General features: G+C 41.4%; 1 protein-coding gene across 5 annotated transcripts in view; it reads left to right on the top strand.

Annotated features, from left to right (window-relative positions):
* ARID5B (AT-rich interaction domain 5B) overlaps positions 1-25,664 on the top strand; it is a 189,658-nt gene that overhangs the window by 142,701 nt on the left and 21,293 nt on the right. For 4 of the 5 annotated variants that reach the window (XM_059055280.2, XM_059055278.2, XM_059055279.2 and 1 more), the window contains 4 exons: positions 1,157-1,269; positions 7,375-7,579; positions 9,504-9,556; positions 19,182-19,279. In XM_059055280.2, coding sequence (XP_058911263.1) covers positions 1,157-1,269; positions 7,375-7,579; positions 9,504-9,556; positions 19,182-19,279 — 469 coding nt within the window. The remainder of the gene's footprint in view (positions 1-1,156; positions 1,270-7,374; positions 7,580-9,503; positions 9,557-19,181; positions 19,280-25,664) is intronic. The other variant, XM_067025539.1, reaches the window with a different exon arrangement.

The raw sequence follows: 25,664 nt of genomic DNA, 5'->3' as shown, positions 1-25,664 counted from the left end.
AGAGGAGTACAGTGTACAGTGTTCTAAAAGCACTGGTTAACGGCGTGACATGAGTAAGATTAACAACAGTTAAGAGGGTTTGAGTTGTTCAGATTTTCCATGGTCATAATCATACCTTAAAGCAATAAAAAAGTGTGGGTTCCTTGAAAGGTCCTAAAGAAATTGCTTGGGGTATAATTTGTTAGTTTGGAATTCTTCAAGGGCTAGTCAGTTAGTTGGTTTGTTTTATTTTTGCTTGACTCCGGTGACTGATGAAGTTAAATGTGAAAGCTGATGCCGGAGAGTCATAGCACTCAATAAACAGCAGCCTTTTTTTCTTTTTTTTTTTTTTTCCTTCTTTCTGTGTGGATCTTAAAGGGATTCAAGCTCAGCATCCAAGATGAAATATAACTTTGATTTGTGTCTTGTCTATGGCTTTTAAAAAGTATAATCTCCACGGAATCAGGCTAACTCCAGTGTGATCTTTGGAAGTTATTTTAAATAACCCTCAAGATCTTCATAAAAAAAAAAATATTGAAAAGGAAAAGAGAACATGCTGACTTAAATGTATCTGCCAGATTTGTTGAGATTTGAAACATGCTGCTTGCAATATTAATAGTAAATACATGGGATAGTATTTTTCAGATTGTTATTTTGAATGCCTCTTTTTCTACAGCTCTCTCCTTACTTATTTGTATCATACTTGAGGAAACGCTCATGTCTCCACTTTTGAAGAGAGATGTTTCCAAACCTTACGTTACTATGATACCATAATGGGCTGGCATATCATTTGGGTTTCTGAAAACAAGATACAAAACAAAAAACAAAGAATGAGCCAGGCTCAGGGCTGTCTTTCAGCCCAGCATGTTTCTTTGATAACAATGGGGAAGTACATTTTCCTTATCATCAACCTTTAAAGCTGAGGGCTTCATTTTATTTATATTAATTAGACACGTTCAAGTGTAATTGATTAGCTTTGGGGAACATGGACAGAAGTGTAGAGTCTACCAAGAGGCAGCCCTTCAGAGAGAGCCGCCTAATAGGAGGCTTGGCTACCACAGATGTGTATGTTTCTCTGAACAATTAGAGGGCGCCACTGGAGTTAAGATCCTTGGTTTTTCATAAGGAAACCCACGCAAATGAAAATGTGTCTCATCTGTTCTCCATTTGTTTTCAGCGCCAAATCTTAAAGGCAGACCACGCAAAAAGAAACCATGCCCACAGAGAAGAGATTCATTCAGTGGTGGTAAAGATTCCAACAACAATTCTGATGGCAAATCCGTTGCCAAGGTACGGTAATTCGGCTCCATGGTATTCGTTTTGCTGCATCTTTTTATTTTTCCCTCTTCTCTTTCTCTGCTCCTGTGTCTTGGTGGCAGTTTTCAATTCAAAGCCTGACTTTGCTATTCACAGCTCTCTGCTGTGCCTGTTCCCGCCACCTCCCCTCCCCTCCCCTCCCCCGCGTGGGGGGGGGGCTGGGGGAGGGGCAGTGCAGGCATTTTGATTAGTCAGCAGAAAGACTTCCCACCTCCCTGCTTGGCCTGTTGGGTAAAGGAGAGATGATTAAGCGCCCACGTCACTGAGGCTGAGATTTCATAGTAGGTGACACAATGACATAGTTTACTCTGCTTGTATCAAAAATAGACAAGCTGAACCATCCTCTTTCTGAAAGTATTCATCTAAATATGTTTCAGCGGTTAACAGAGGATGAAATTAGAAATGGCTAGAATTAATCTTTTTTCAAGTTAATTTTTTTCCAGTCACCTCTAATTTACCTTAGAATTAAAGACACATAGCCCAGTACTTACATGTATACATATACTCCTATATAGATTTACATGTTTTTAAAGATCACTCTTGATGCAGAATGAAAGTCCAAATTCTAGACTCTTTTTCAGGCCCTGGGGCCTAAGCATTCTTTGGAATCTGGAAAGTGCCTGCCTGAAGTATTTAGCACCATGAAGGGTGAAGTGTCACTTCATATTTTTAGGCTTATCTTTTTTTTCTTCTTCTTCTTTTGTGGGCTTGGATCGTGTTTCCATGATTCCGTTTACGGGGTGTTTGCGTTTAGGTGTTGTTTCTGTGCCAAAGACAGCAGTAGCCCCTTTAGGACCTGAACTGAAGCCCGGATTTCAACTGATACCACGTTTCCAGATCCAAGGACTAAGCTTAAGAAAATGGGAGCATTATTAGTGAATTTGGAAGATCCTAACGTAGGAAAACATGAATTCAGTTCTCTGTTGACCATCTACTATTTTTTCTGCCATGGCCTCCTCTTCTCCTCCCAGCGTAAAGAAGCAAATCCCAGACATTCACATTCTGTATCTTATCTTCAAGGATTATTTCATCAGGAAGTTCTGAGGACTTATTGGTTAAAATTTCTTCATGCCTCCAAGATTGCAGGGGGTTAAAAAGAGACCACCCAGTAGAAATGTGTGTTTTCTGGCTTTAAAAAAAAAAAAAAAAATCTGTTTTTCCCTAAAGTTATTTTTGTTCGGTTTCTTTAACCTTCTTCTGCGAGTGAGTCTGTGTGGATACCAAAAAAGAATTTTCTAGTAATTCGGACATCTTGGCCCTACAACTACCTATCTAGGGCTTTGACTTCTGTGGTCTTGAAGGATGTTAGCGGGAACAGTTTATTCCCTGTGACATGGCTTGAGAGATACTGCCCAATGGAGTGAGAGGGCTTTAGGATCGCGGCATTCAGCAGAGCTTGTCCTGACAAGGTCTTGTGTTGGCGCCCTGCCCCATACCTCTGAGGTGACATCACGTGTTTATCCCAGCATGTTCTGCACCTGAGCCCGGCCGGAGGAAGCTCCTTCTCATGTCATTTGGAGCCACCACCAAAGAATGCCTCTGGGAGTTTTACAGAACTCATACAATTGATCTATCTGAAAGAACAGCGCCTCTAATATCTCCCTCCGTGGAAGGCAGCTCAGGACTCCTACTAGGAACCACAAAACTGAAGAGAACTGCAGCCTGTATTTGCTGTTCACTGACTTACCCTTCTCAGGAGGGACAGTAGTCAAGCCTGGGTTTTCTAAGTGACCTTTTCCATCTGACTTGCGCCAGCACTGCCATTCAGAATCTTTAACAGGAGGAGGATCACCCTTCCATCCTTAGTTTCAGTGGTGGCTTGATGAATGCCATGCTGCAGTCAGCTCCCGGGGACTGGTTTAAACACCCTGCTCCTCTCGGAGTCTTGGATTACAGTCCTGCTTTGGCTGCTTCCAGTGGGTCTGGAAAGACCGCTTCACCTAGAAGAGAGAGACTGGTAGGTATGAAGTATGGCAGGCTTATCTGTTGGCACCAACGAATGGATGTAAAATCCCTGCTGAATGAACAAGCCACATCTGGGGCCAGGACAGCATTAAAAAGACATTTGTGACTTAAAGTGGTCTTTTGTCATGAAACGCTACCATAGCGGTTACAAGTCTGTGACCATCTGATCATCTGCTGAACTGGAAGCAACATTCCAGGTGATAGTTTGGCTTTATGACCAAGACTTGTGTGACTGTTTTTTGGTTTGTTTTTGTTTTTGTTTTTCAAAAGTGCCTCAAACAGACCATTTCTAACTGTGGATAAGAACCAGCTTCCTGCAGCTCCATGCAGCAGAGCTCTGAGAATAAGAACCCACTCAGTTTGTTGTGTGCATGACTGGAAAAGCAAGTCAAGTAATTTGCCTGTTGCTATCCAAAGGTTGCCCTCTTTCAGTGAGAACACGAAAACTAACTTTGCAAGACTCTGTTTTCCAAGGGACAGAGAATTTCATGGCTTTCCAACAATAGCAAAAATCTCGTGGAGAAGAGGCTACCAATTCTCTGAAGATGTCATGAATGTGTCCAACACAAATCCAGGTCTGGGGCAAAAGCCCATTCATAATGGCGACCTATACAAGAGAAGTCTTCTCAGCCTGGCTCTCTAATGAAAGGCCTCCATTGATAAAAGGCAAATGACTTTTCACATCCTGTAAGCACTTTCCAAAGGCCAGAAGTACATTAACAGGTGGCTTTTATTCTTACATTCTTAAAGGAGCATTCAAAAGGGAAACTGCAATAGGTGCTTTCCTTTAAATCACAAACATACTTTTGATATTTCACAAATGTGATACTTCCATTATTTTCAATATGTTTCATCCCATTTGGTCCACAGAACTCACCCCAGGGATTATCCTTCTTGCTTTCCTGAGGAAGAAAATGAGGGTTTCCTAGGAAGTTAGTGACCAAATGGAAATTAGACTCTAGTTCCTTTCCTGCTGGTTCAGCACATCTTGCCGCCCCAGTTGAAGGCTGAATTAGTTACAACTCAATCCAGTGAAAGGATGTGGTTAATATCAAATAGGTGGTGGTTCACTGAAAATGTTAAATGTGGATTCTTTAATTAGCACTTCCTCAATCACTTTGGAAACCCCAAAGCTCTTTAGTGAACTCAACAAGTGTAAGGTGTTCAGGTCTGGGGAGGGTGGGCGGGAGGGGGGAGAACAGATCTACTAATTAACTGTTACCATCAAAAGGCTGGGGCTTTCTCAAGGTCAGCATGAAGACTAGCTCCCGTGTCATATTTCAGTAGCTTAAAACGCTGAGAATGTTTCCGGTAAGTGTGAAAAAAATGTAGAAAAGGAACTTGGCCTGGTCCTATCCAGAAACAGAATAATAATACCCTAAAGGGCTCATTTATGTTAAGTGAAGAAACGTTCGGAACTAGTCTGAGAACAGAAACCACTGTTCATGTCTTACGAAGCCCCTGGCCCCCCGCCCCCAAGAGAAGCCCCCTGGCCTTCAGCAGGTGGCAGCCCAGCATCGCCTGGATCCTCCCCTGTGATCACGGGGTCTGAATGACTTTGGGTCGGGTTTGTGCACACCCTCTGTGCTTTCCTTCTGTTTCTGGGTGTTCCTGCATGGGTGAGGCAGCTCCCTAGACACTGAGGGGCCAACCTCACACTCCCTTAACAGTGGCCCTTCTGACCTAACAATCTAAATAAGTGGCCCGTTATCACTGCAGATTTAAGACCTCAGCCTGTTTTATATGCAAAACTGACATCTACTCCTGGTTTTAAAAGATGGGTTTGGAGTGTGGGAGACCTGAGTTCTCAACTCAGAATTCTACCCGACACTAGCCACACGCTAAAATACATACTGCTGAGCTTCAGTTTCCTTGACTGTAAAATGGGGCTCAAAACCTCCCTTTTATGATTCTTGTGAACGTTAGGTAGACTGTGTGAAGCCCAGGGCGCTGCACCTGGCTCGCTGTAGCTGCTCAGTTGATGCTGGTTTCCTTCCCTCCTGCCCAACACACAATGGAAGGGATGGAGCCCTTTTACACTTCGGAAACCACCGAGTTTTATCTTCAGCTTCTCATTTGATAAATCACATTTCTAAGCTGTAGGTTTTGTAATGCCTAGTGATAAGATATGCTCTCTAATTGGAAGTATGTTTTGACTATCAATTTAATATTTGTATGAGTGTCAGTAAAATACAGTGTTTAAAACCACAAGCCATCGAGTGAGACTACCTGGGTTCAGGTTCCAAACTCGCCACTTACTAACCGGGACATGATCTTGTCATCTTGGCTGGACGTGTTACCCATCCTCTCTGTCCCTCGGTTTCCTCCTCCCTAATAGGAGAGTAATAACCTGCCTCATGAGCGTTGTGAGCAGGAAATGAGATAGGGCCAAAACAGGGCTTAGAATAGAGCCTGGCTACATAGTAAGCACTCAGAAAAGGCCAGAGAGCAAGACAGATTAGAACTGGAGTGATTTTATGATCTCAAAGAGCCGTTAAATTATAGATTTCATCAGAACTTTAGACTCAACAATCTGAAGTTTGACAGTGAAAAATGATGACAATAAAAAGTTTCCCAGGATGCTTGCCTTAATATAACATTACAAAGTACTAAAGTTTGAAAATACTGTAAGAAGAAATCCTATATGGAAAAATGTTTTTATCCCACTTCCACTGATCTTTAAAAAGTTAACATCTTATCTAGAGTCTGCCCAGTTGATTGAGTTGTGCAGGAAGTTTTATTTTTTTTCCACGACTCTAAAGATATTAAACTAGGGTGTCCATTTGAGAGAATAAACAATAAAGAAGACCCTTGCAGAGGAGACATTTGTTTCCCTTTAATAAATAAGTGTCGTCTTTTATGTTCTTAGCACTTGGGAAGGAGACTCTGAAGGGAAAGAATAAGAAGGGTCAGAAATCTGAAATGGAAAACCTTGTTGAATGTGTGGGACATTTTAATTCATAACATTTCCTGGGCAATCATCCTCTCCTCTCGTCTGTCTCCGACGGTAGATGGGGAGATGTAAAGAATATTGGAATGTACACATTCCCCATGGCTCACTTGAACTCAGAGCTTGACCCTTTGTACTTCCCCCTTTGACAATTAAAATAGCTCAGCAGCTTAGCGTTATATTTAACAACCATCAAAGGCCTCTCGTAGAACGAACGTGGCAGTGAGGAGGGGACGTGAGGTTAGCTGCTCCATGCTCCATGTGGCGAGCTCCATATTTGCCTGAGGTGTGGAGGGAAGAACATCTGGCCCACTTACTGTCATTCATTTATTAATTATGGAGCTTTTCACTCACTCTTCTTGGGTTTTTAGCTGACCTCTACTTTTTCCTTTGTGGCAACTTAACATCTATGAGATTCTCAGAGCTGACTGAAAAGTGAGACACCCTCCTTAAAGAGTGGGGTGTTTTGTTTCCTACTGGGGGTGTATCTGGGCATCACCCTTGGGTGACAGATAGCGGAGACCTTGCTGGTATTCCTGATGCCAACATCTGCCAGCATTGACCTGTTTTTCCAGTTTGCTGGGAAGAGTGGCAACAAGATAAGTTTACTATGAAGAAATACACCTGCCTTTCATTTTGATACAAAATGCGAAACATGGGACTGTTATTATTAAGAACGCAGAGTTCCCTCAGTGATAGTAACAGATGGTGCCCCTTAGGAAAATAAAGTGTATAAAGAGACAGGAGAATGGTCCTAGTAGATGCAAACACTGTTTCTGGTTTCATATCAACATACTTGTAAGGAGTCTAAAAGAGGCTGGCACAGTTTGGCAAACCGTGGCCCACTGGCCACCTGTTTCTATAAATAAAATTTTATTGGAACGCAGCCTCATCCATTCATTTCCATATTGTCTGGGATGGCTCTCGTGCTAGAGTTGAGTAGCTGTGACCAAGACGATAGTGCCCAAAAGCCTACCATAGTTACTGTCGGGCCCTTCACAGAAATTTACCATCTCCTGGTCTAAGACAATTCATATTCAGCGGTGTCTCTAAGAGCTATTTCAGGGCAAGGGTAGTTTACTGGTTCCTGTCCTAGCTGTGTCTTTGTAAGTGTTCCAGAGCTGTGCTTGATTTGATGTGGCATATTTTTTTCCCTTTTCCAGGTGAAATGTGAGGCCAGGTCAGCCTTGACCAAGCCGAAGAATAACCATAATAACTGTAAAAAAGTCTCCAATGAAGAAAAACCAAAGGTTGGAATTGGTGAAGAGTGCAGGGCAGATGAGCAGGCCTTCCTGGTGGCACTTTATAAATACATGAAAGAAAGGAAGACACCAATAGAACGAATACCGTATTTAGGTTTTAAACAGAGTAAGTATACTTGTTTTCATTTCTGAAATATCAAAACTGCTCAGATTCTTTGAATTGGGGAAAAAAAATTTTTGACTCAGGATTATGTTGAAATCCTATTCTGGGGATGATGCTCTCTGTTTATACTAAATCTACAAATCATCCAGGCCAGGAATTTTTCCCCCTGCCTCTTTCCGCGATATTGTTCCCTTCTGGGGCAGTTGCAGTGAGATATTTATAGGCTCGAATCCACTGATTATGACTGGAAATAGACATGTTGAAAGTTTCTCATTTTCTGTTTTGTCAGTCTTGAGTGTCTGTAACGCCTTTCTTCTGAGATAATAATATGACGTAGCTTTATCAGGCACAGATGTTGCCTGAAGAGACAGCTTTTAAAAGGAGGACATTAAAAGATGGACAAAACAACCACAAAGAGAAAACATATTTCCTAAACCCCAAATTTGTTAGGAGATAACAAAAACCTGATGACTTCAGAGGAAACAAGAAATACACAAATTTGAACCGAGGGCCCAATTTTGAATTACTTTGACACGTACATGTAAGCGTCATCATATATTTTAAAGTAGAACAGGGAACTCTTAGCTGAGCAGAATTCCTTATAAAAAGAGAAGAAACCCAGACCCTGTCCTGATTTCACAACTGAATATATATACTGCCTCTGTCTGCACTTTGTGGCACACAAAGCGATGAGCCCCTGGCTTGAAATAGTATTTTCTCCAAATGTATCTTTGTAGATTAAAACCATGTGTCATTTTGATGAAGAATGTCAAACCTGTATATTTTACATAACAATTTACATACCTAATAGCAAAAGGCACTGATTGCAAGAGAACACTCGCAGCCATTATAAACTTATGTAACTACGAATGATTACAATGTTTGTCTGAAAACTGGTTGCTTGAAATAGAAGTAAAATTAATGTACTATGAACAGCTTTGTTGCATTATGCATTGGTTCAGATTAAATCAAGGCTGAGGCCGGGCTCTTGATAGCTTTGAAATAGTGCAGGGTTCAATGAGGCTTTTCGAACGTGTTGTGTCAAAGAGCCTTTTTTTTTCTTTTTTTAATTTTATTCTTCATTTCCTTTACCAAGGAATTACTTGAAGTTCAATTTTCCCCTCTTGTGAAAGAATCAAATCCGTAGCAGTCCCATTCCATGGTATTTAGTACAAATGAACAGGGTTGCTAGCAATTTGGCGTAGATGTTTAATAGCATAAACACATGCATGTCCTGAGAAAATTGTTTTTAAAAATACATATTTGCAACATCACACAGGCAAGTTAGGGGACTGAGTGGACAAATGACTCAATTCCTCTGTGAACCAGTGTCTTCCTTTCCTTTGATCTGTTGTATCACTGCAGCCTCAAGGGTGAAATATCTCTTTTCCTGCTCAGTGCAAGGTACCATGTGCTAGTGAAATATGCTATGAGCTTTTAATATAGTGCCATCAGACATTCTGTTAAGAAGCTAATCATATATTAAAGTGGCTGTTATTTATTGATTATGGAGAGTTCTTATCTGAAGGAGGCATTATATATTACTGTTTAGTCAATGGCTTCTTTCTAAGGGTCCTACACGAACAACCCCCGTTTTGAAATCCCCCCTCTTTTCCCAAGGAGGCTGTAACTTAGCTTCCCTTGGTCTGCTGATGGCAATAGGACTAAAAATCCTAAAAGTAGAACTATTTCCGTATTTGTGACTGTTTCTTAAGAAATATTTTAAGTGGTACTAATATATCCTGTTGTTGAACACCCTTTGGCAAATTGTTTCCTAAGAACTTAGCTCTCTGGGTTACGTTAGTATTTCTTTTTTTTTTTTTTTTCTCTTTCTCATTGAAAAAAACAAAGCAAAATGTTTTAATTGACATTTCTTGGAAATATGTTAATGCAATGCTTATCTAAATACTTATTGTCCCTCTAACAGTTAACCTTTGGACTATGTTTCAAGCTGCTCAAAAACTGGGAGGATATGAAACAGTAAGTGTTTAAGCGACTTAAATGAAATAGTTTTGCAATCTAACCCCCCACCCGCACCCTGCTGTGACCAAAATGGAGGAAATGCAAAAGCAATCCATCGCAGACTTACCTTTTCAAATGGCTCTACACATTTGGGGGTTTATTGGGCCGCTTTTGGAAACAGTCCCAATTAGTTCCAGGTTTGGCAAAATTGTAAACTTGTCATAAAAACTACAAGTGGAAAACATATGTAACTCTCCCCTGTCAGGGAAATTAGTTGGGTCTGTAATTTTTTCCCATGTTGAGAAAGGGCTATTATTGTACAACAAGCCAAGATTGCATAAAAGAAATTTCCCTTGGCAACATACCTGACATCTGTTCATGTCTAATATGGGAAATGTATTAAAGGCTTTCAAAAGTAATCAGTATTGGCCATTAAGGAATAGAATAAAGCAGAATCTCCTCTCATTCTAGGGCAAAGAAGCTTTATTAGACAAGGGTCAGTGCCGCATAAACAGGAAGTTATCAAACTTATTCGGAACAGGCTCTGACACTCTCTATCAGCTAATTCTAACTGACAGGAACAGGTTATTTTTAGCTCACAGGAAAATCTGATGGCCACGGAGGTTTACAGCATGTATTTTGAACTGATAAAATGTTAGAGCAACAGACTCAGATTAAAATCTTGAAAGAAGAGAGAGGTGCACTAATATAGCAGGCAGAGATGACATCTGTAATAAAATCGAGTGACACAGGAAGATGTCGTCATTGGAAAGATTTTCTCCTCCACACAATGATCAGATTGAGTTGGGCAGCTTCTTCTACAACTGAAGAAGAAATTATTTTTTTTCTTTCCTTACGGAGTAACCTGGGGTATATATCCCTGTATCGTAGTAAAATGACAGTAAGAATCATAGAGTCAAGAAAATGAAATTCATTTTAACCCAAAATAATGAGTGTTTCTTGCCAGATATAGCATATTGTTCCACAAACTAATGTAAGGGTGTGATGTCAGGGGCTTGGGATGGGAAGAGATAGCAAGTGTTATGTGACTCACGTAATCTGGTATTAATGTAGAGATACCTGCTGTGAATTCTGACTAAAAATTCTTTGATGCGAGTCTATATACATGTAAAATGCTTGTTTAATATATGGGCAGTACATAGATTTTTATAAGGAAATTGAATACTCACATGAACTACATTTAAAGGTGCATTTCATAGACGTGAATTTGCTTAAAATATTTGTTTTACCAAGTGCCCTATTGAAAAATAAATAATGTAATTTTTCACTTGGTTGGATCTATTGATAGGACAGGGAGTTTGACTCCCTCCCACTGTGGCTCATAGTTTTGCAAAATCTTGAGCTAATTATAGCTTTTGTGCATGTGAAAAAGCTCATAACTTATTCAGTGTTAGTCTCATAAATTTAGGAGTCAACCCCATAGCCTAGACTTTTAAGCCTAACCTTTAATGTTCAGAATAGGAATACACATTCTTATGGACTGTGTGATTGCAGGCAGTTACATGATATTGCACAACATTATGAATGTCTTTTTAAACCCAGGAATTTTTTGTTATTCACTGATAAGGGAGAGTGCCAGCAAATTTCACAGAGTCAGTTTTTCCTGCTTTTGTATCTTCTGTATTTGCACAAGGATTTTTTTTTTTCAACATGCAATAGCAAAGTGGTGTAGAAAATACCAAAGAAACTTCTGATGAATCTCAAGGCATTTGCAATACTCTTTGAACAAGCAGTGATTATTCTTCTGTTGAATGAATGGATGGATGGATGAATCACACAATCAGCAGATCGCCTGACCCCACGTATTCACTGAGTGTCTTATGTGTATAAGGTGTTGTGTTAGACACTCTGGGAGACATAAAAATATCGAGGCCAGGGGTTCCAGTTGCTTACCATCCAGGAAAGGCAGTGATTGTAAGACAAGGTGGAAAAAAAGATCAGTGCCGGGTTCAGGTAAAGTACTTCTTCGTTTAGAGATGAGGAAGAAAGACAGACTTATGGCTCTGATGCCAGTTGAGCAGAATTTTGGAGAACGGATGGAATTTAGACATGAAAGATCATGGCCTTCTTGGAAGAGAAACTCAGGTGGGGCAACAAACTATGTAGGTGGAATAAAGTTGGGTATAGAGAGTTTGTAACTGAAAGTAGAGGCACTAGGTGGTGGGGATAAGTGACCATGAAGGGGACTCCAGAGAGAAGGATGGAGTGGAGGGAAGAAGGCCCTTGGGTGCTCGGCAGTGAGGGGTGGGGCTGGGGGTTATGAGGATGGATAACAAGTTACGCGTTACGTTTTGCCACTCACTCTTCCTGCGCTGTGTTGTGCTGGATGGAGAGTGGAGGAGAGACTGACTGGGATGGGTGAACGTGGCGAGACCAGACTGGCATCTGCTTTCCATCCGGTTATGTGCTTCACGTCTCTTCAGCCAAGCCACAAAGAGGACCGGTGACCTGTGGGGTGGCCCCTTGCCTCCTTCCCGCTCCACTCACCCTTCAACTTCTTCATCCTTTGGTGGGACCCTGCCACTCCCCACAATACGCCATATTTTCTCATCTCATCTCAAGCAGTGAATCTACGTGGCTATCTCACTATAACCTCTGTGTAGGGCCATAAACTGAATGAAGCCAACTGGTGGAATTTTCCCTGCCTTCTTTCTTTCCCTCCTTCCTGCCTTCCTTTTTAAACAATGCCTCATACCACCTGTTGGCCCTGCAGGCACTTAAGTTTGCCGCTCCCATTCCACCTTTAGGCTTTTGAACCTGTGAAGTACAGAAAACGTTTTTCTCTAGTATATTTTGACTAATAGAACTATGAGATGCTCAGTGAGGATTCAGTTTTGAAGTCAGTCCAGGAGATGTATGAATAATATCCAGAGTCTGAGGACTTAACGTTGCATCATCGCAGGCTTACTAGAGGATACTTATCTGTGAGATTATCTGATATCAGAAGCAAGTGCAGACTTGTCATTTAGAGCTCACAAGAGATCTTAGAATCTTCGAGATCAGTGAAGAAGATTCTAAAGGCTTCCCAGAGGCTACTCAAGAACTGGGGCTCAGATTTTCAATGGGGAACTTTAAAGTGTAAGTAGTTTTCTAGGTCTCTGAGATATTAACTCTTGGGTGGGGCCTGGCCTGAGGATTTGAGAATCCTTTTGTTTTTTTGAAACTGCCCAGGTTATGTTAATTCAAAGCTAATGGTAACAGTGATTACTACACCTCAGGACTCCTAGCTTCAGAAGCCCCCATCTAAGTCAAGTATCAAAGATTAGAATGTTGTCTTCATGCTAGTACTAAATAAACATGATAAACATGCCAGAATATTAACGTTCCTTGGCTCAGAAGTAGCGCAAAGTTTCCAACAAATATTTTTCCGCTTGGTGAAGTGGCGATCTAAACTGGGACTCAGTAAGCCATTTTCATTTTGAATAAGGAAAGGTGTAGCCCCCTAACTTTTTTATTTTTCGCAAATTGGCCTTTGTGCAGAAAAAGGTCCTTGCCCTGCTCCAAATGAAACTGAGGCACAGGGAGATGAAATGAGTTGAATGGGGTCATCACGGCATTCTTCACATTCTGAATTGCTGAGAATTTTGTGCATAATTACTTCAATCTCCATAGTATCACTGGGAAGAAAGAGATTTATAAATACTTTGTGCCTTCCGTTCCCAGCAGTCTCTTATGTATCTTTTTATGTATTTGGGGTGATGTTTTGGAAAAAAAAAAAAAAAAAGATCGAATAACCTACCTTCATTGGTAGCATCTTTCAGTCATTTCTTTGTACTTAATACGAACCTTACCAGATATACTAACTACTAGCTGAGATTTTCTGATTCTTGAGAAAAATGTGTGACCTTAGAAGATGGGTCAAGAAGTCTGGAAGATGTAAATACTCAGTAATAGTAAAAAAATTGCAAGTTTAAAATGTGTAGATATATTTCTTCTGCTGTTAACTTGTGATTGGATAAAGACATCTCTCTGGAATTCCTTCTGGTTATAAAAAGAGGCCATCTTAATTGGCTTGTTTTTGTTTGTGGTTATAAACTATTCCAAACCTTCTGGTTCCAATTGAGGATTACGGATTATTTCATTTTAGTCCTTCACAACCCTCAAATTGAATTAAAAAAAAAAAAAAAAAGAGCAGAAGTTCTATTTTAAGCCTTTACAGCATTCAACTTAACGGCTATATTCTGTTCTCTTGGCCTCTTCTGCCTCTGCTAGAAATGTATATTGTGTCTCTGCACCCCCAGGTTTAGAGATCATAAATGTATTGAATGGATTTGACTTCCGAAAAAAACAGTATACTGGCATGTTGATTGGTTGGCAATGAGGACCCTTCTTTAACAGTCATATATCCAGTTTCTCCTTCCAAACATTTGAGAGTCTGGGTCACCTACAGTGGAAGAGGCAGAACTGAATCAAGTTTTGCTGAAAGGAGGTCTTCACTTCAGTGTCTGGTGAAGCAGTTAAAGCTTGCAGAGTAGCTTGGGGTATTACCAGTATGCAGCGTGGTGATGATGGTTTGCTAAAGTGATTTCCATTTGGCTAAACATTTGATGGCGAGCCAGAGGCAATATTTGGAGAGAGGTTGAGTCGGGAAATGGGTCTTGAGTAAATCTTATCCTAGAGGCAGAGGACCATGCAAGTGCTGCCTTCTAAGAATGTCAGCTCACAGCCCCGCCTCGCCCCATGGGTGAGACCGGACCATTATTTCCCAACTGGAAGAAGTCACTTGTCTTCTTGCTGGAAGGATTAGGCTTTGACATCAGATTCTGGCTTTGACATCATTTCAAGACATCCTCTGAATCTAACCCTAGTTCTCTGGACACACAAAGCCTCTTGCTTAATTCAAAATTCTCGAGGCCAAAGATGATGTCATATCGCTTTGAAAGGCTCCAGTTCCTGGAGTACTACCAGGAAAAAAAAGTCATCTTCCTTGAATTCAGTCCATCCTCAAGGTGTCCTGAGGAAAAAGGCTTTCTCACAGCAGCCGGGGCAACACTGCTCGCAGGCAGACTCTCCTTCTGACTTCATGGCATCCTACACATTCTTACACTTAATACAATAGTGGAAGCACTGTTGTCCTAAAAGATTTCTGATGACCGTTTCCTCACCAGGCCACAAAAATACCAAAATTATTTCATCCTAGCGACCTCAAAGGTAGGAAAATAAAGCCTCCAAGACTGTGTCTTGGGTTAAATCGTTTTCTAATTTTTTTAAAAGTGACAGACTATTTTCATCAAATAAAATTATGGGAGGGACAGATTTCTTTCCCACTCACTGGGCCCATTTTCTTGGCAGGGATTAGCATTGTTGAGAGTTAGTTTCACGCCACCTTTTAAAACACCACCTGAATTCTAAAAAGCAGTTTGAAAACCACTGTACAGTCTGCCCTCTGTATCTGCGGGTTCCACATCTGAAAATTCAACCAGTCTTGGATCGGAAAAAAAAATTTTTTTAATTCCAGAAAGTTCCGTAAAGCAAAACTTGAATTTGCCAAGTACCGGCAACTATTTACACAGCATTTACATTGTATTCAGTAGTATAACCAATCTGGAGATGATGTAAAGTATACAGAAGGACGTGCATAGGTTATATGCAAATTTTATATGGGACTTAGGCGTCCGCAAATCTTGGTATCTGCAGGGGTCTGTGGATGCAGACGGGCGACTGTATTCATAAGCAGTGAAAACTTCGTGAACATGATAGGTGTAGAGTGCTTTTCACAGAGGTCCTTGGGTCTTATCCACACTAGGGAAAGAAGTAGCTATCAAGTGTCTTCAAAGTGAGATTAACTTTCATACGCACCTAGATTGGTTTACTTTACCTGGGTGTGGTCCGCTCAGTTTTCCATCTTGCTTTATGGTTAATTGTATGGCGTTATGAATCCTGCTAGATTGTGAACCCTTAAAAGCGCTGACGTCTCTTTCTTTTCATGCTATCACCCCACCCTCAACCCTCCACCCTCCCTTCCGCCTCCGAGCCTCTGTACCTGGTAGTGCCCTAGAATGGTCAGCAGCAGCAGATGTGTGGATGTCAGGAATCCAAGAGAAGTAACTGCTTGGATGAATTTTCTTTAGGAAACAGACAGCCAGAGCGCTTTGTATCCTTAAAGACCTAAAATAATAGAAGGTCAGGTTGAAACATAAACATATCCAGGAAGCCTGAGGCTTTATGAGAGAGTTGATCAAGCGAACCCCATGGCCAGATCACACTTTCCAGCTGAATGGGGCTGGGGGCCAGATACCAGGAGGCAGACCTTGCTTCTGCCTGAGACTGGGTTTAGAGCTTACACACATGCGGGGAGGACAACAGAATAAAAACCCAAAGCCAACGCATACCTAGGCACGACGAGAGCCAATTAGTACAGAAGGCAGAGGTACACAGGTGGGAGCGTGATGCCCAGGAGCTGTCCCAGCTACGTCCTCCTCTCCTCATAGGGCGCCGAGACCCCCTGTAGGTCTGGACAAGGCGAGGATTCAGACGTTTCTTGCTGTAGAGCCTATGGTCAGCGTTTGAGTTGAAAGCGCATCTGGGCACAAAAAATAAGAGATGTATACCCAGGAGAACTGTGTACTTAAAAGCATTTAGCAGTTGGAAAGAGCACATTTTATGACTTTCCTGTGGAAAGAAAATATCTCAAAATGGCCTAATTCATCCAGGCTGGCCAGTGGAAGCTCAGTAAACAGTTGAGAACCCACTTCCTTGAAGGCCCAGCCCCTGTCTTTTCTCCACTGGTAAAAACTGTATTGAAACACCAGAACCTGCTAGCGGGGAGCTAACACAGACCCCTAGTCAGCTGCATGTGGTTTATTAATGCCAAGTGGTGACTGATGCTGGCTTCCCGCTGCCACAGTTTCAGTCCTAGTGTGAGGAAAGTTTTTTGTTTTTCCTTTTGATAATTCATTATTTATTCTCAAAGAAGTTTTGTCATTTCTGTCATAGGCATGTGTTTAACAGGGCATCCCCTAGTCTGGATGATGGGTTGTGGGTAGGGAACACGGCCAGTTTCCACACATATCCCTGTCAGCAGTCGCCTCTTGTTCATTACATTTTTCACAGTCAGTAGTAATTTGTTTATATATTTGGTCATTTGTTTATTTTTGGGTATCTGCCACTAGGATGCCGTCAGCTTGGGTGTTGGGTTTTTACTGTTGCCACCCAGCTGCTAGCACAGTACCCAACAAATGGGAGATATTCAATAAATGTCTGGTGAGTGAATGGATGGATTCTGGTATAATTGGGACTTATCTGTGACTTAATGGTGCACCTATGTTCTAACCAGAGACACAAGTGGGCAGGGTGGCAGGACCCACAGTTTTAATGGTTTTACTTGAAGTGAGTAAAATCTCAGAGCACTGGTAACCCAACCCACCCCCTTATAGTCTTGCTGACCTCGTAGCGATGCTATTTTCCCACTAGTGAGAATTTGAGAAATCGTAGCAGAAGCTGTGGGTCCCACAGTTATGTCCTTCCTTCGAAGCAAAAGGCCCCTGGAGTTCTATATTGTCACCCTGCTACACTGTTCATCAGGTCATTCTGATACGGAGGCTGCTTTGATGTAGTGGAAAATGTCTGCTCTTGGGACCATAAGACATCAGTATGAGTCCTGGCATTCCCACTCTGCTGCTGTGTGTCCTTAGGGAAGTCGTGCAACCTCTCTGAGACTTGTTTCCTTTGTCTGTGAATGAGATTCCTATAATCTGCCTCACAGGCTGATAGGAGGATTAAATGATATCATGGATATGAAAACTCTTTACAAAATATAAAATACAGTGTACACAAGAGATACAAGAATGACAAGAGTGATGGTTTCTTTCTGAAGTGACTGCAGGAACACACATAGGCTATTTTCCAGGGCCCACACCTCACCTGAGGGAAGGGAATATGGAGATTTGTTTCAAGGGACTCAGTATTCTAAGGGCTTTGAGGAATAAGGTAGATACTTGGAAGATCTAAGGGCTTTGAGGAATAAGGTAGATACTTGGAAGAAAGGGAACCTGTTTATTCTTCTGTGATACACAGGTCTAGAATGGATCAGCCTGAAACTGTAATATTTAAAAGGTTGGAGGGAGACTGTAACTAAATATAAAATAATTACCAAAATATGTATTTTGAGTATTTTTAAAGGGGCTTGAAAAATCATTTATTATTATAATCTAAAGCAAGCTGCAAATACAGGAGGATTTTTAGTTGTACCTGCTAGTAGATCTAAGAGGTGGCTCAGGCTAACAAGAACTATTGAAACAAACTGGTTCAAGAATGCTTCATGGGAAATTGAACAATGCAAAACTCACGTTGTCTCTCGAGGTCCTACTTGGGTCTGTTAAGAAGGGTTTATGGAAATGAAGGGGTTCTTTTTATTTGAAATGGAAAGGGTACCATTTACCCTATGATATTTAACCACCCTTCTCCTCCTTAGATCGCAATCACAGAGCCCCTGGATGCACGCTGAGATTTTTTTTCACGCACTGCTGCCTCTAGCCCCTAAGTGAACTCCGCTGGCAGCTCTGCGGGTGTTTTTCAAAAGAAGCCTCCTGTTCTGGTTGTTTAAATGCCACTGGCACCTCTGCCACGCCCTGCCCCCTGCACATTCCACTAACAGAGTTTTTTCCTGGAGCCCTGTTTAGAAACGTTCACAAAGATCTCAGAACTTGCTCGGTCTTCCGAGTTTCAAGGAAACACTAGATTGCTCAGATGTAGTAAATGACGTGGTTTCCCCAAATTAATCCTTTGCTAGATCATGCATCTGTTATTCTGTAAAATCTTAAGTTATATACAAAAATAAAATTAAAGAAAAGAAAAACAAGACCATAGTTTGCTTTTCGGTATGTTGCAAGCTGTTTGTTTTTATTCACCCAACTCAGTAAAATACAGAGCTTACATTTTAACTTTGGAATATGTTAATTTTCATAGGATTTGATGGATATCCCATTTTCCTGACCTAAGTGAAGAAAAATAAACAGCTTGTGACATAGACAGTTTCAGATTTTGGTTTTGTTCTGATAGTTAGAGGAGCTGGCATAAAAATACAGCCTGAGATGACTATAAATTTCATAACCAACTTGATCATTTTAATTAACTTGTGTAGGAATTTTTTTTTAGTCTTTAAAGTAGGCAACACATCACAATAGTTGAAAAACCAGAAGATACAAAAGCTTGTTTTATGAAAACTCTGTCTTTACCTGTGTAACTCAGCCACCCATTACCATATCCCTTAAGCAAGTAATGTTAATTCTGATTCATTTAAACTGGTACACTAAGATATATTTTAGCTGAAATCTCATTTTATTTTGATGCTTTATCACGTGACATAAAGGAACAGAGTATAAGTTTGGGACTTTGGGGGCAAATAACTACATGAATATCCAGGGAGATGCCTCAGATAAAAATGTGCTAAGGGTGAGAAAATATAGAGCCCAAAGCAGAATTCCATTTTTACTGTAAAGAAAAATGCTAAAAGTGAGATCTTACTATAAGCCCGTAAGTCTCCCATATATTCATTTGGACTTCTCTGTTTCTGGGTTTCCAGAATAGCCCGTTCTCTTCTGACTGTTGCATATGTATTGAATCCTGGCACTGTGAATCTCTTATGATGCAAGATTAAATTTCTCATTGCCGCTTTTTTCAGATAACAGCCCGCCGTCAATGGAAACATATTTATGATGAATTAGGCGGTAATCCTGGGAGCACCAGTGCCGCCACTTGTACCCGCAGACATTATGAAAGGTAAGGCACCCTTTCTTGGAAAGTCACTGATTAATTAAAAGTGTGTTAATTAGAAGTTAATTGGTCAAGCATAAGACCTTTTAGGAAACAGAAAATATCCCTCTGGCATTTTACTTTGCATACTGCCTTGTGATTTTTAGGGAACATGGCTTTCTTGGGTTATAAGGGATGAAATTAGATTAAGTTCCTTTAGTTCGGTTTTATCCTGTGACCACCTGCCTGATAATACTTACCCCTCCGCCCCCCCCAAGCATACATGATTCAATATGTTCTCTGTACTCTCTAGGTTTATTTACTATGATAACTTTCAGCTTCTGGAAAACTTTGAGCTTCTGGGGTCTGTGGTGTTACTGTGAGGTTGCCATGTAACTGCATTAATATTGAAAAGTATTAATGTTGACGGTATTAATATTGAAAATAAGCATTTCTTTAATAAGAAAATTGGTCCCAGATAAGATGCATTGTTTTTTCCCATCTTGGTGTTTTTCTTCTAATACTTTTGACCCAGGAAATCCTTTCTTGCCAAGCTCTGTGTGGTTTGGTTTTCTAATAATTTCAGCTTCTCTCACAAAGGTGATGATAATACAAACAAGAAATAATGCCAAATTGGCCTCCTGTGAGGGTTGTATCCTCAGGAATTTTTCCCCTTTGCATTAGGACCGTGTTACCCATAATGCTGGAGACCAGTTAGCATAAATCACGCGTTATCCTTGCTCTGTACTTCCAGCCCCTACTTAATTTCTTTAGGTCATAACAATGTCCTTATCACTGACATTTATTTCCCTGCAGTAGTGTTGACCGACTTGGCTTCATGGTTTCAAATTCAGAGCTTGTGAGATCCAAGTAGAGGTGTCTGTGTGTGTTTTAATGATGGCCATGGATGGAATGAAGTCAAGACACGGTCAGCTGAGCAAACGGGCCAGTTAGCCTGCTCCTTTGAAAAATAAAACACAAGTGCTAAATCTGATGGTTGCTCTTCACATAGTCAGTTACCATTCCAACTTCAACCCACATGCTTAACACCCGTCTTTGGATCATACAAATGCATCTTCAGATAATGTCACCTCACACATCAACTCTTAGTCATATTTCTTTTGAGTCCAATTATATTTTTATCTGCATTGCACTTAACACAGAGCCTCTTTTAGTATGGCCATTCAGTGAAACTTGGAATGTTTTTATAGGTATAATCATAGAAAATTGAGTTGGGTTTAGTACCCTACAAAAAATTCTCACAAAGTATTCCCGAGAGATTGCCTTACTTGACAGTGTTATAATCCATAAGGATTTTTTAAAAATTGATAACAGGAATTCAAATTATTACTTTTCATAGCGTTGTTTGCAGTATACTGCACGAATGTTCTAAATGTGTTACTTCTCGCAGTATTTAATACAAAAGCCCGCACCCTCACTGTACATAACACTTACAGCACTTAAGTTCTAGTACGAAAAGGCACTGGTACCTGAGGTGAGTGTTCTGTAGTGTCGGAGGTACCATAGTCATCTTGTTTTGATTATCAGTCAAGGCTTTAATCAAAACATTTTCGGGGCTTCCCTGGTGGCACGGTGGTTGAGAGTCCGCCTGCCGATGCAGGGGACGCGGGTTCGTGCCCCGGTCTGGGAGGATCCCACATGCGGCAGAGCGGCTGGGCCCGTGAGCCATGGCCGCTGAGCCTGCGCGTCCGGAGCCTGTGCTCCGCAACGTGAGAGGCCACAACAGTGAGAGGCCTGCGTACTGCAAAAAAAAAAAAAAAAAAGCCCATTTTCATTAGCAACACTGTCTCTACTTTCGGAGTTTTTTTTTAAGGATAGTGAACCTCCCTTAGTTCCATGTGCCAACGCCCCCAACATGTGACCCATCACACTTAAAGGACCGGATTGCAATTAAAATTTGAAAAAGGAGTGTTATCTCAGCTGGGAGCTGGCTCACCTGGTTAGAGTTGAAAAATTAATCGAATGTATTTTAGAAAAAGCATCACATGGTCAAAAACAGATAAGGTTTGGGATAGAAAAAGGATTGGATTTCATAGTACTAGGTACGTGTGTGTGAGTGTGTGTCTGTGCGTTTAATTTACTCAAGCAGTTGTGTGGATAAAAATAGTTTCAATCTTAAATGAAATGCCAAGATATGTTCTTTCGAAGGTTGTGTACTTTTGTTTTATGATTTACCTCTTCCTGGAGTAGCAGAATCCCACATGCCTTCAGTCAGTCAAAATGGAAAATTCTAATAGAGATACCTCCAACTTTAGCAACTAAAAACATTATTAAAGATTTTTAGAGATTTTTCTTCTCTCATTCTTGGGAGCAGACTTCATAAAGGTTTAGTCTCCCACTGGAATACAGTTTTTGAAAAGCTATGTCGGTTACTCCTCCAATTCTAGAATTTGTTTGGTCAGTGTATCAGTCAGGATCCAGGAAGGAAAATAAAAATCCACACTAAGTATTCAACAAAGAGAATTTACTGTCGGGAACTGCTTAGCAAGCGTTGGTGTGAAGCAGTCCACTGATATGGAGGCAGTAACCATAGGTTTCCCAGGGTTGAAGGAAGAGAGAAAAGAAGCGTAGGTTATCACCACCCAGAAGTTCGGAGAGTGGACCTCACCAAACTGGGGTTCAGATCTGTCATAGGTAGAGGCGCCCAGACAGTACTGGTCCTTCAGGGGCTCCGAGGAGAGGCACCGTGGAGCTGGGCGCACACCTGAAGAGGCATGCTCTGTGGCTGGGGCCAGACCTCAGAGGAAACGCACTGCAGCTACTCAGGGATTGTTGACAGCGGCGACAGGGTGGAACCAACTGCTGCTGCTACGTTACTGTTGGGTTGGCGCTGAAATGAACAGCAAGCAAAAGAGAAGCTGGTCCCTTCTCCCTTTCCCTGGCCTGCTAGGGCCCCATTTGCAGAACCCCAGTAGGAAGACAGCTGACAAGAGAGACGTGTAATTTATGTTGTCCCAGTCCCAGCATCACCAAGCAGAGCACAGAAGAGTGGATTTGGAGTTGAGAGACAGTAGTCAGCTGTGGGTGCCCCACGGGGCCCCCAACATAGAAATCCTTGCACAGAACCTGAAACCCAGGTTGGAGCACAGCTGTTCCAGGGTGATTAGCATGGTCCTTAATCCGTTCTTGGCATTTGCAGTTCCTTTCTTTTTTTTTAATTTAATTTTTATTTTACAGTGGAGTATTGTAGATTTACAATGTTGTTTGTTTCAGGTGTACAACTAAGTGATTCAGTTATACATATACATGTATCCATTCTTTTTCAGATTCTTTTCCCATACAGGCCGTTGCAGAGTATTGAGTAGAGTTAGTTCCCTGTGCTCTACAGTGGGTCCTTGTTGGTTATCTATCTTATGTATAGTAGTGTGTGTACGTTAATCCCAAGCTCCTGATTTATCCCTCCCTGCCATATTTCCCCTTTGGTAACCGTAATTTGTTTTTGATATCTGTAAGTCTGTTTCTGTATGGTAAAATAAGTGCATTTCTATAATTTGTTAAAACTAGATCCCACATATGGGTGATATCATATAATATTTGTCTTTCTCTTTCTGACTTACTTCGCTTAGTATGATAATCTCCAGGTCCATCCATGTTGCTGCAGATGGTATTATTTCATCCTTCTTTGTGGCTGAGTAATATTCCATTGCACATATGTACCACATCTTCTTTCTCCATTCCTCTGTCAATGGAAGTTTAGGTTGCTTCCCATGTCTTGGCTGTTGTAAATAGTGCTGCAGTGAATATTGGGTGCGTGGTTTTTTTTTTTTTAAGAGTCTGTTTTTTAAATTAATTAATAAGTTATTTATTTTTTTTGGCTGCTTTGTGTCTTCGTTGCTGCACACAGGCTTCCTCTAGTTGCAGTAAGCGGGGGCTACTCTTTGTTGAGGTGCAGGCTTTTCATTGTGGTGGCTTCTCTTGTCGCGGAGCACAGGCTCTAGGTGCGTGGGCTTCATTAGTTGTGGCACGCGGGCTCAGTAGTTGTGGCTCGCGGGCTCTAGAGCACAGGCTCAGTAGTTGTGGCTCATGGGCTTTGTTGCTCTGCGGCACATGGGGTCTTCCCGGACCAGGGCTTGAACCCGTGTCCCCTGCATTGGCAGGCAGATTCTTAACCGCTGCGCCACCAGGGAAGCCCCTGTGTCTTTTCAAATTATGGTTTTCTCCAGATATATGCCAGGAGTGGGATTGCTGGATCACATGGTAGTTCTGTTTTAGTTTTTTAAGGAACCTCCATACTGTTCTCCATGGTGGTTGCACCAATTTACATTCCCACCAACAGTGCAAGAGGGTTTCCTTTACTCCACAACCTCTCCAGCATTTACTGTTTGTAGATTTTTTTTTTTTTTTTTTTTTTTTTTTTTTTTGCGGTATGCGGGCCTCTCACTGTTGTGGCCTCTCCTGTCGCGGAGCACAGGCTCCGGACGCGCAGGCCCAGCGGCCACGGCTCACGGGCCCAGCCGCTCCGTGGCATGTGGGATCTTCCCGGACCGGGGCACGAACCCGTGTCCCCTGCATTGGCAGGCGGATTCTTAACCACTGAGCCACCAGGGAAGCCCTGTTTGTAGGTTTTTTGATGATGGCCATTCTGACTGGTGTGAGGTGATACCTCATTGTAGTGTTGATTTGCAATTATCTAATGATTAGAGATGTTGAGCATCTTGTCATGTGCTTTTTGGCCACCTGTATGTCTTCTTTGGAGAAATGTCTGTTTAGGTCTTTTGCCTGTTTTTTGATTGGGTTGTTTTTGTGTTTGTTTTTGTTTTGATACAGAGCTGCATGAGCTGTTTGTATATTTTGGAGATTAATCCCTTGTCGGTCACATCATTTGCAAATATTTTCTCCCATTCTGAGGGCTGTCTTTTCATTTTGCTTATGGTTTTGGTTTCCTTTGCGGTGCAAAAGCTTTTGAGTTTAATCAGGTCCCATTTGTTTATTTTTGTTTTTATTTTCATTACTCTAGGAGGTGGATCCAAAAAGATATTGCTGCGATTTATGTCAAAGAGTGTTCTGCCTGTGTTTTCCTCTACGAGTTTTATAGCAGGCATTTCCTTTTGCCATCTAAGTCCCTCTTGCACTGCTGTGGTCAGATACAAGGGATGTCATGAATAATTAGTCGTCTGTAATAGTTAAATCAATTATCTGCAAATATTGGTATTTTTTTTTAAAAATAAATCAGACTCTACTTACCGTAATGCCACCCTCACTCATTTGAACCATGCTCTAAAGGAGTAACCCATACTCCTGTGCGTTGTGGTGGGGAGAAATGTCTGGGAATTACTGCGCTAGATGTCTTACTTCTCTTTGATGGTTCTATCAAAGAAGGGCAGAGTATACACTCAGATCTGTCCAGGGACTTGAACCGGTTGGTTATGCTTTGGTCAAAGAAAAGGCTGAAGCTCTTGATTGCAACTGTGTTGAGTGATTTTGGCAGATTTCATTCATTCTTGCTAGTTACAGGCTGTGCTAACACAATTAAAACAGAGATGACTAGATTGGTGAAGGGCCATTGTCTTCCAGAAGGTTCAGGGAGTTTTAAAGGGTCAGGATTTTGTGAGCAAACAACTAGTCTGGAGATGCCCTTGGAAGTGTTTAAAGCCTTCCAAACCAGATGATAATGATTGGAGTTCCCCCTCTGCCACCAGTTCACCCGGGCTCTTGTTTTCACTCTAATACAGAGACTGGCTCCTTTTCCTATTTCCCTGCCACCAGCTTTGCTTTCTTAGAAGACGAAGAAGCAATGAGTGATCTACTATGCATCATCCACTGGTTTATTTTTCATGCAGTGTGGTTCATGCTTCCAGTAAATGTTTTCATTTTCCAACAAGAAAAAAGTAGCCAGCTCCCTCAGTAAATGTTACTTGTATATTAGTTGGGCACTGTTGGGCACTTTGGGTTTATTAATGAGTGTAATAATGAAAGTGCAGGTTGTTGAAAAGAGTCAGTGTTGTTTTTATTTAAGGCATAGCAGGAATGGTACAATGCCTGTGAATGCATCATTGTCGCTGAAGGCCTGACTGGTCCAAACTTGCCTCTGATTGGTTTAAATCAAATAGGTCCAAGCACTTCATAAAAATGTCTTTGTCAGCCTGGTTCTGCTTCGAAACCTATTCATCTCTGTCAGTTTTTAATATTAGTACCAGGCTCCTGGCCACAGTCCATTAGTACTGTACTTAATTGCTCATGTTACAGATGATCACCAATATAAAAAGCATTAATGTTTCCCCATCGAAAGACTGTTCCTACGTAGATGTCTCCAACACAGCAAAGTGTGATTATTCTGGACATTTCTTGTTCAGGATTTATAGATAAAGTTACTGTAGATTATAATGCAGAGAAAAATGCCCACCTCCTTCTGTGCAGGACACTTCTCAGTGGAACATTTTCTTTCTCGTTC

The sequence above is a fragment of the Kogia breviceps genome, chromosome 2, assembly GCF_026419965.1.
Source record: "Kogia breviceps isolate mKogBre1 chromosome 2, mKogBre1 haplotype 1, whole genome shotgun sequence".
NCBI lineage: Eukaryota > Metazoa > Chordata > Mammalia > Artiodactyla > Physeteridae > Kogia > Kogia breviceps.
The sequence above is the reverse complement of the archived record's forward strand: the minus strand, read 5'-3'. Positions and strand labels throughout refer to the sequence as shown.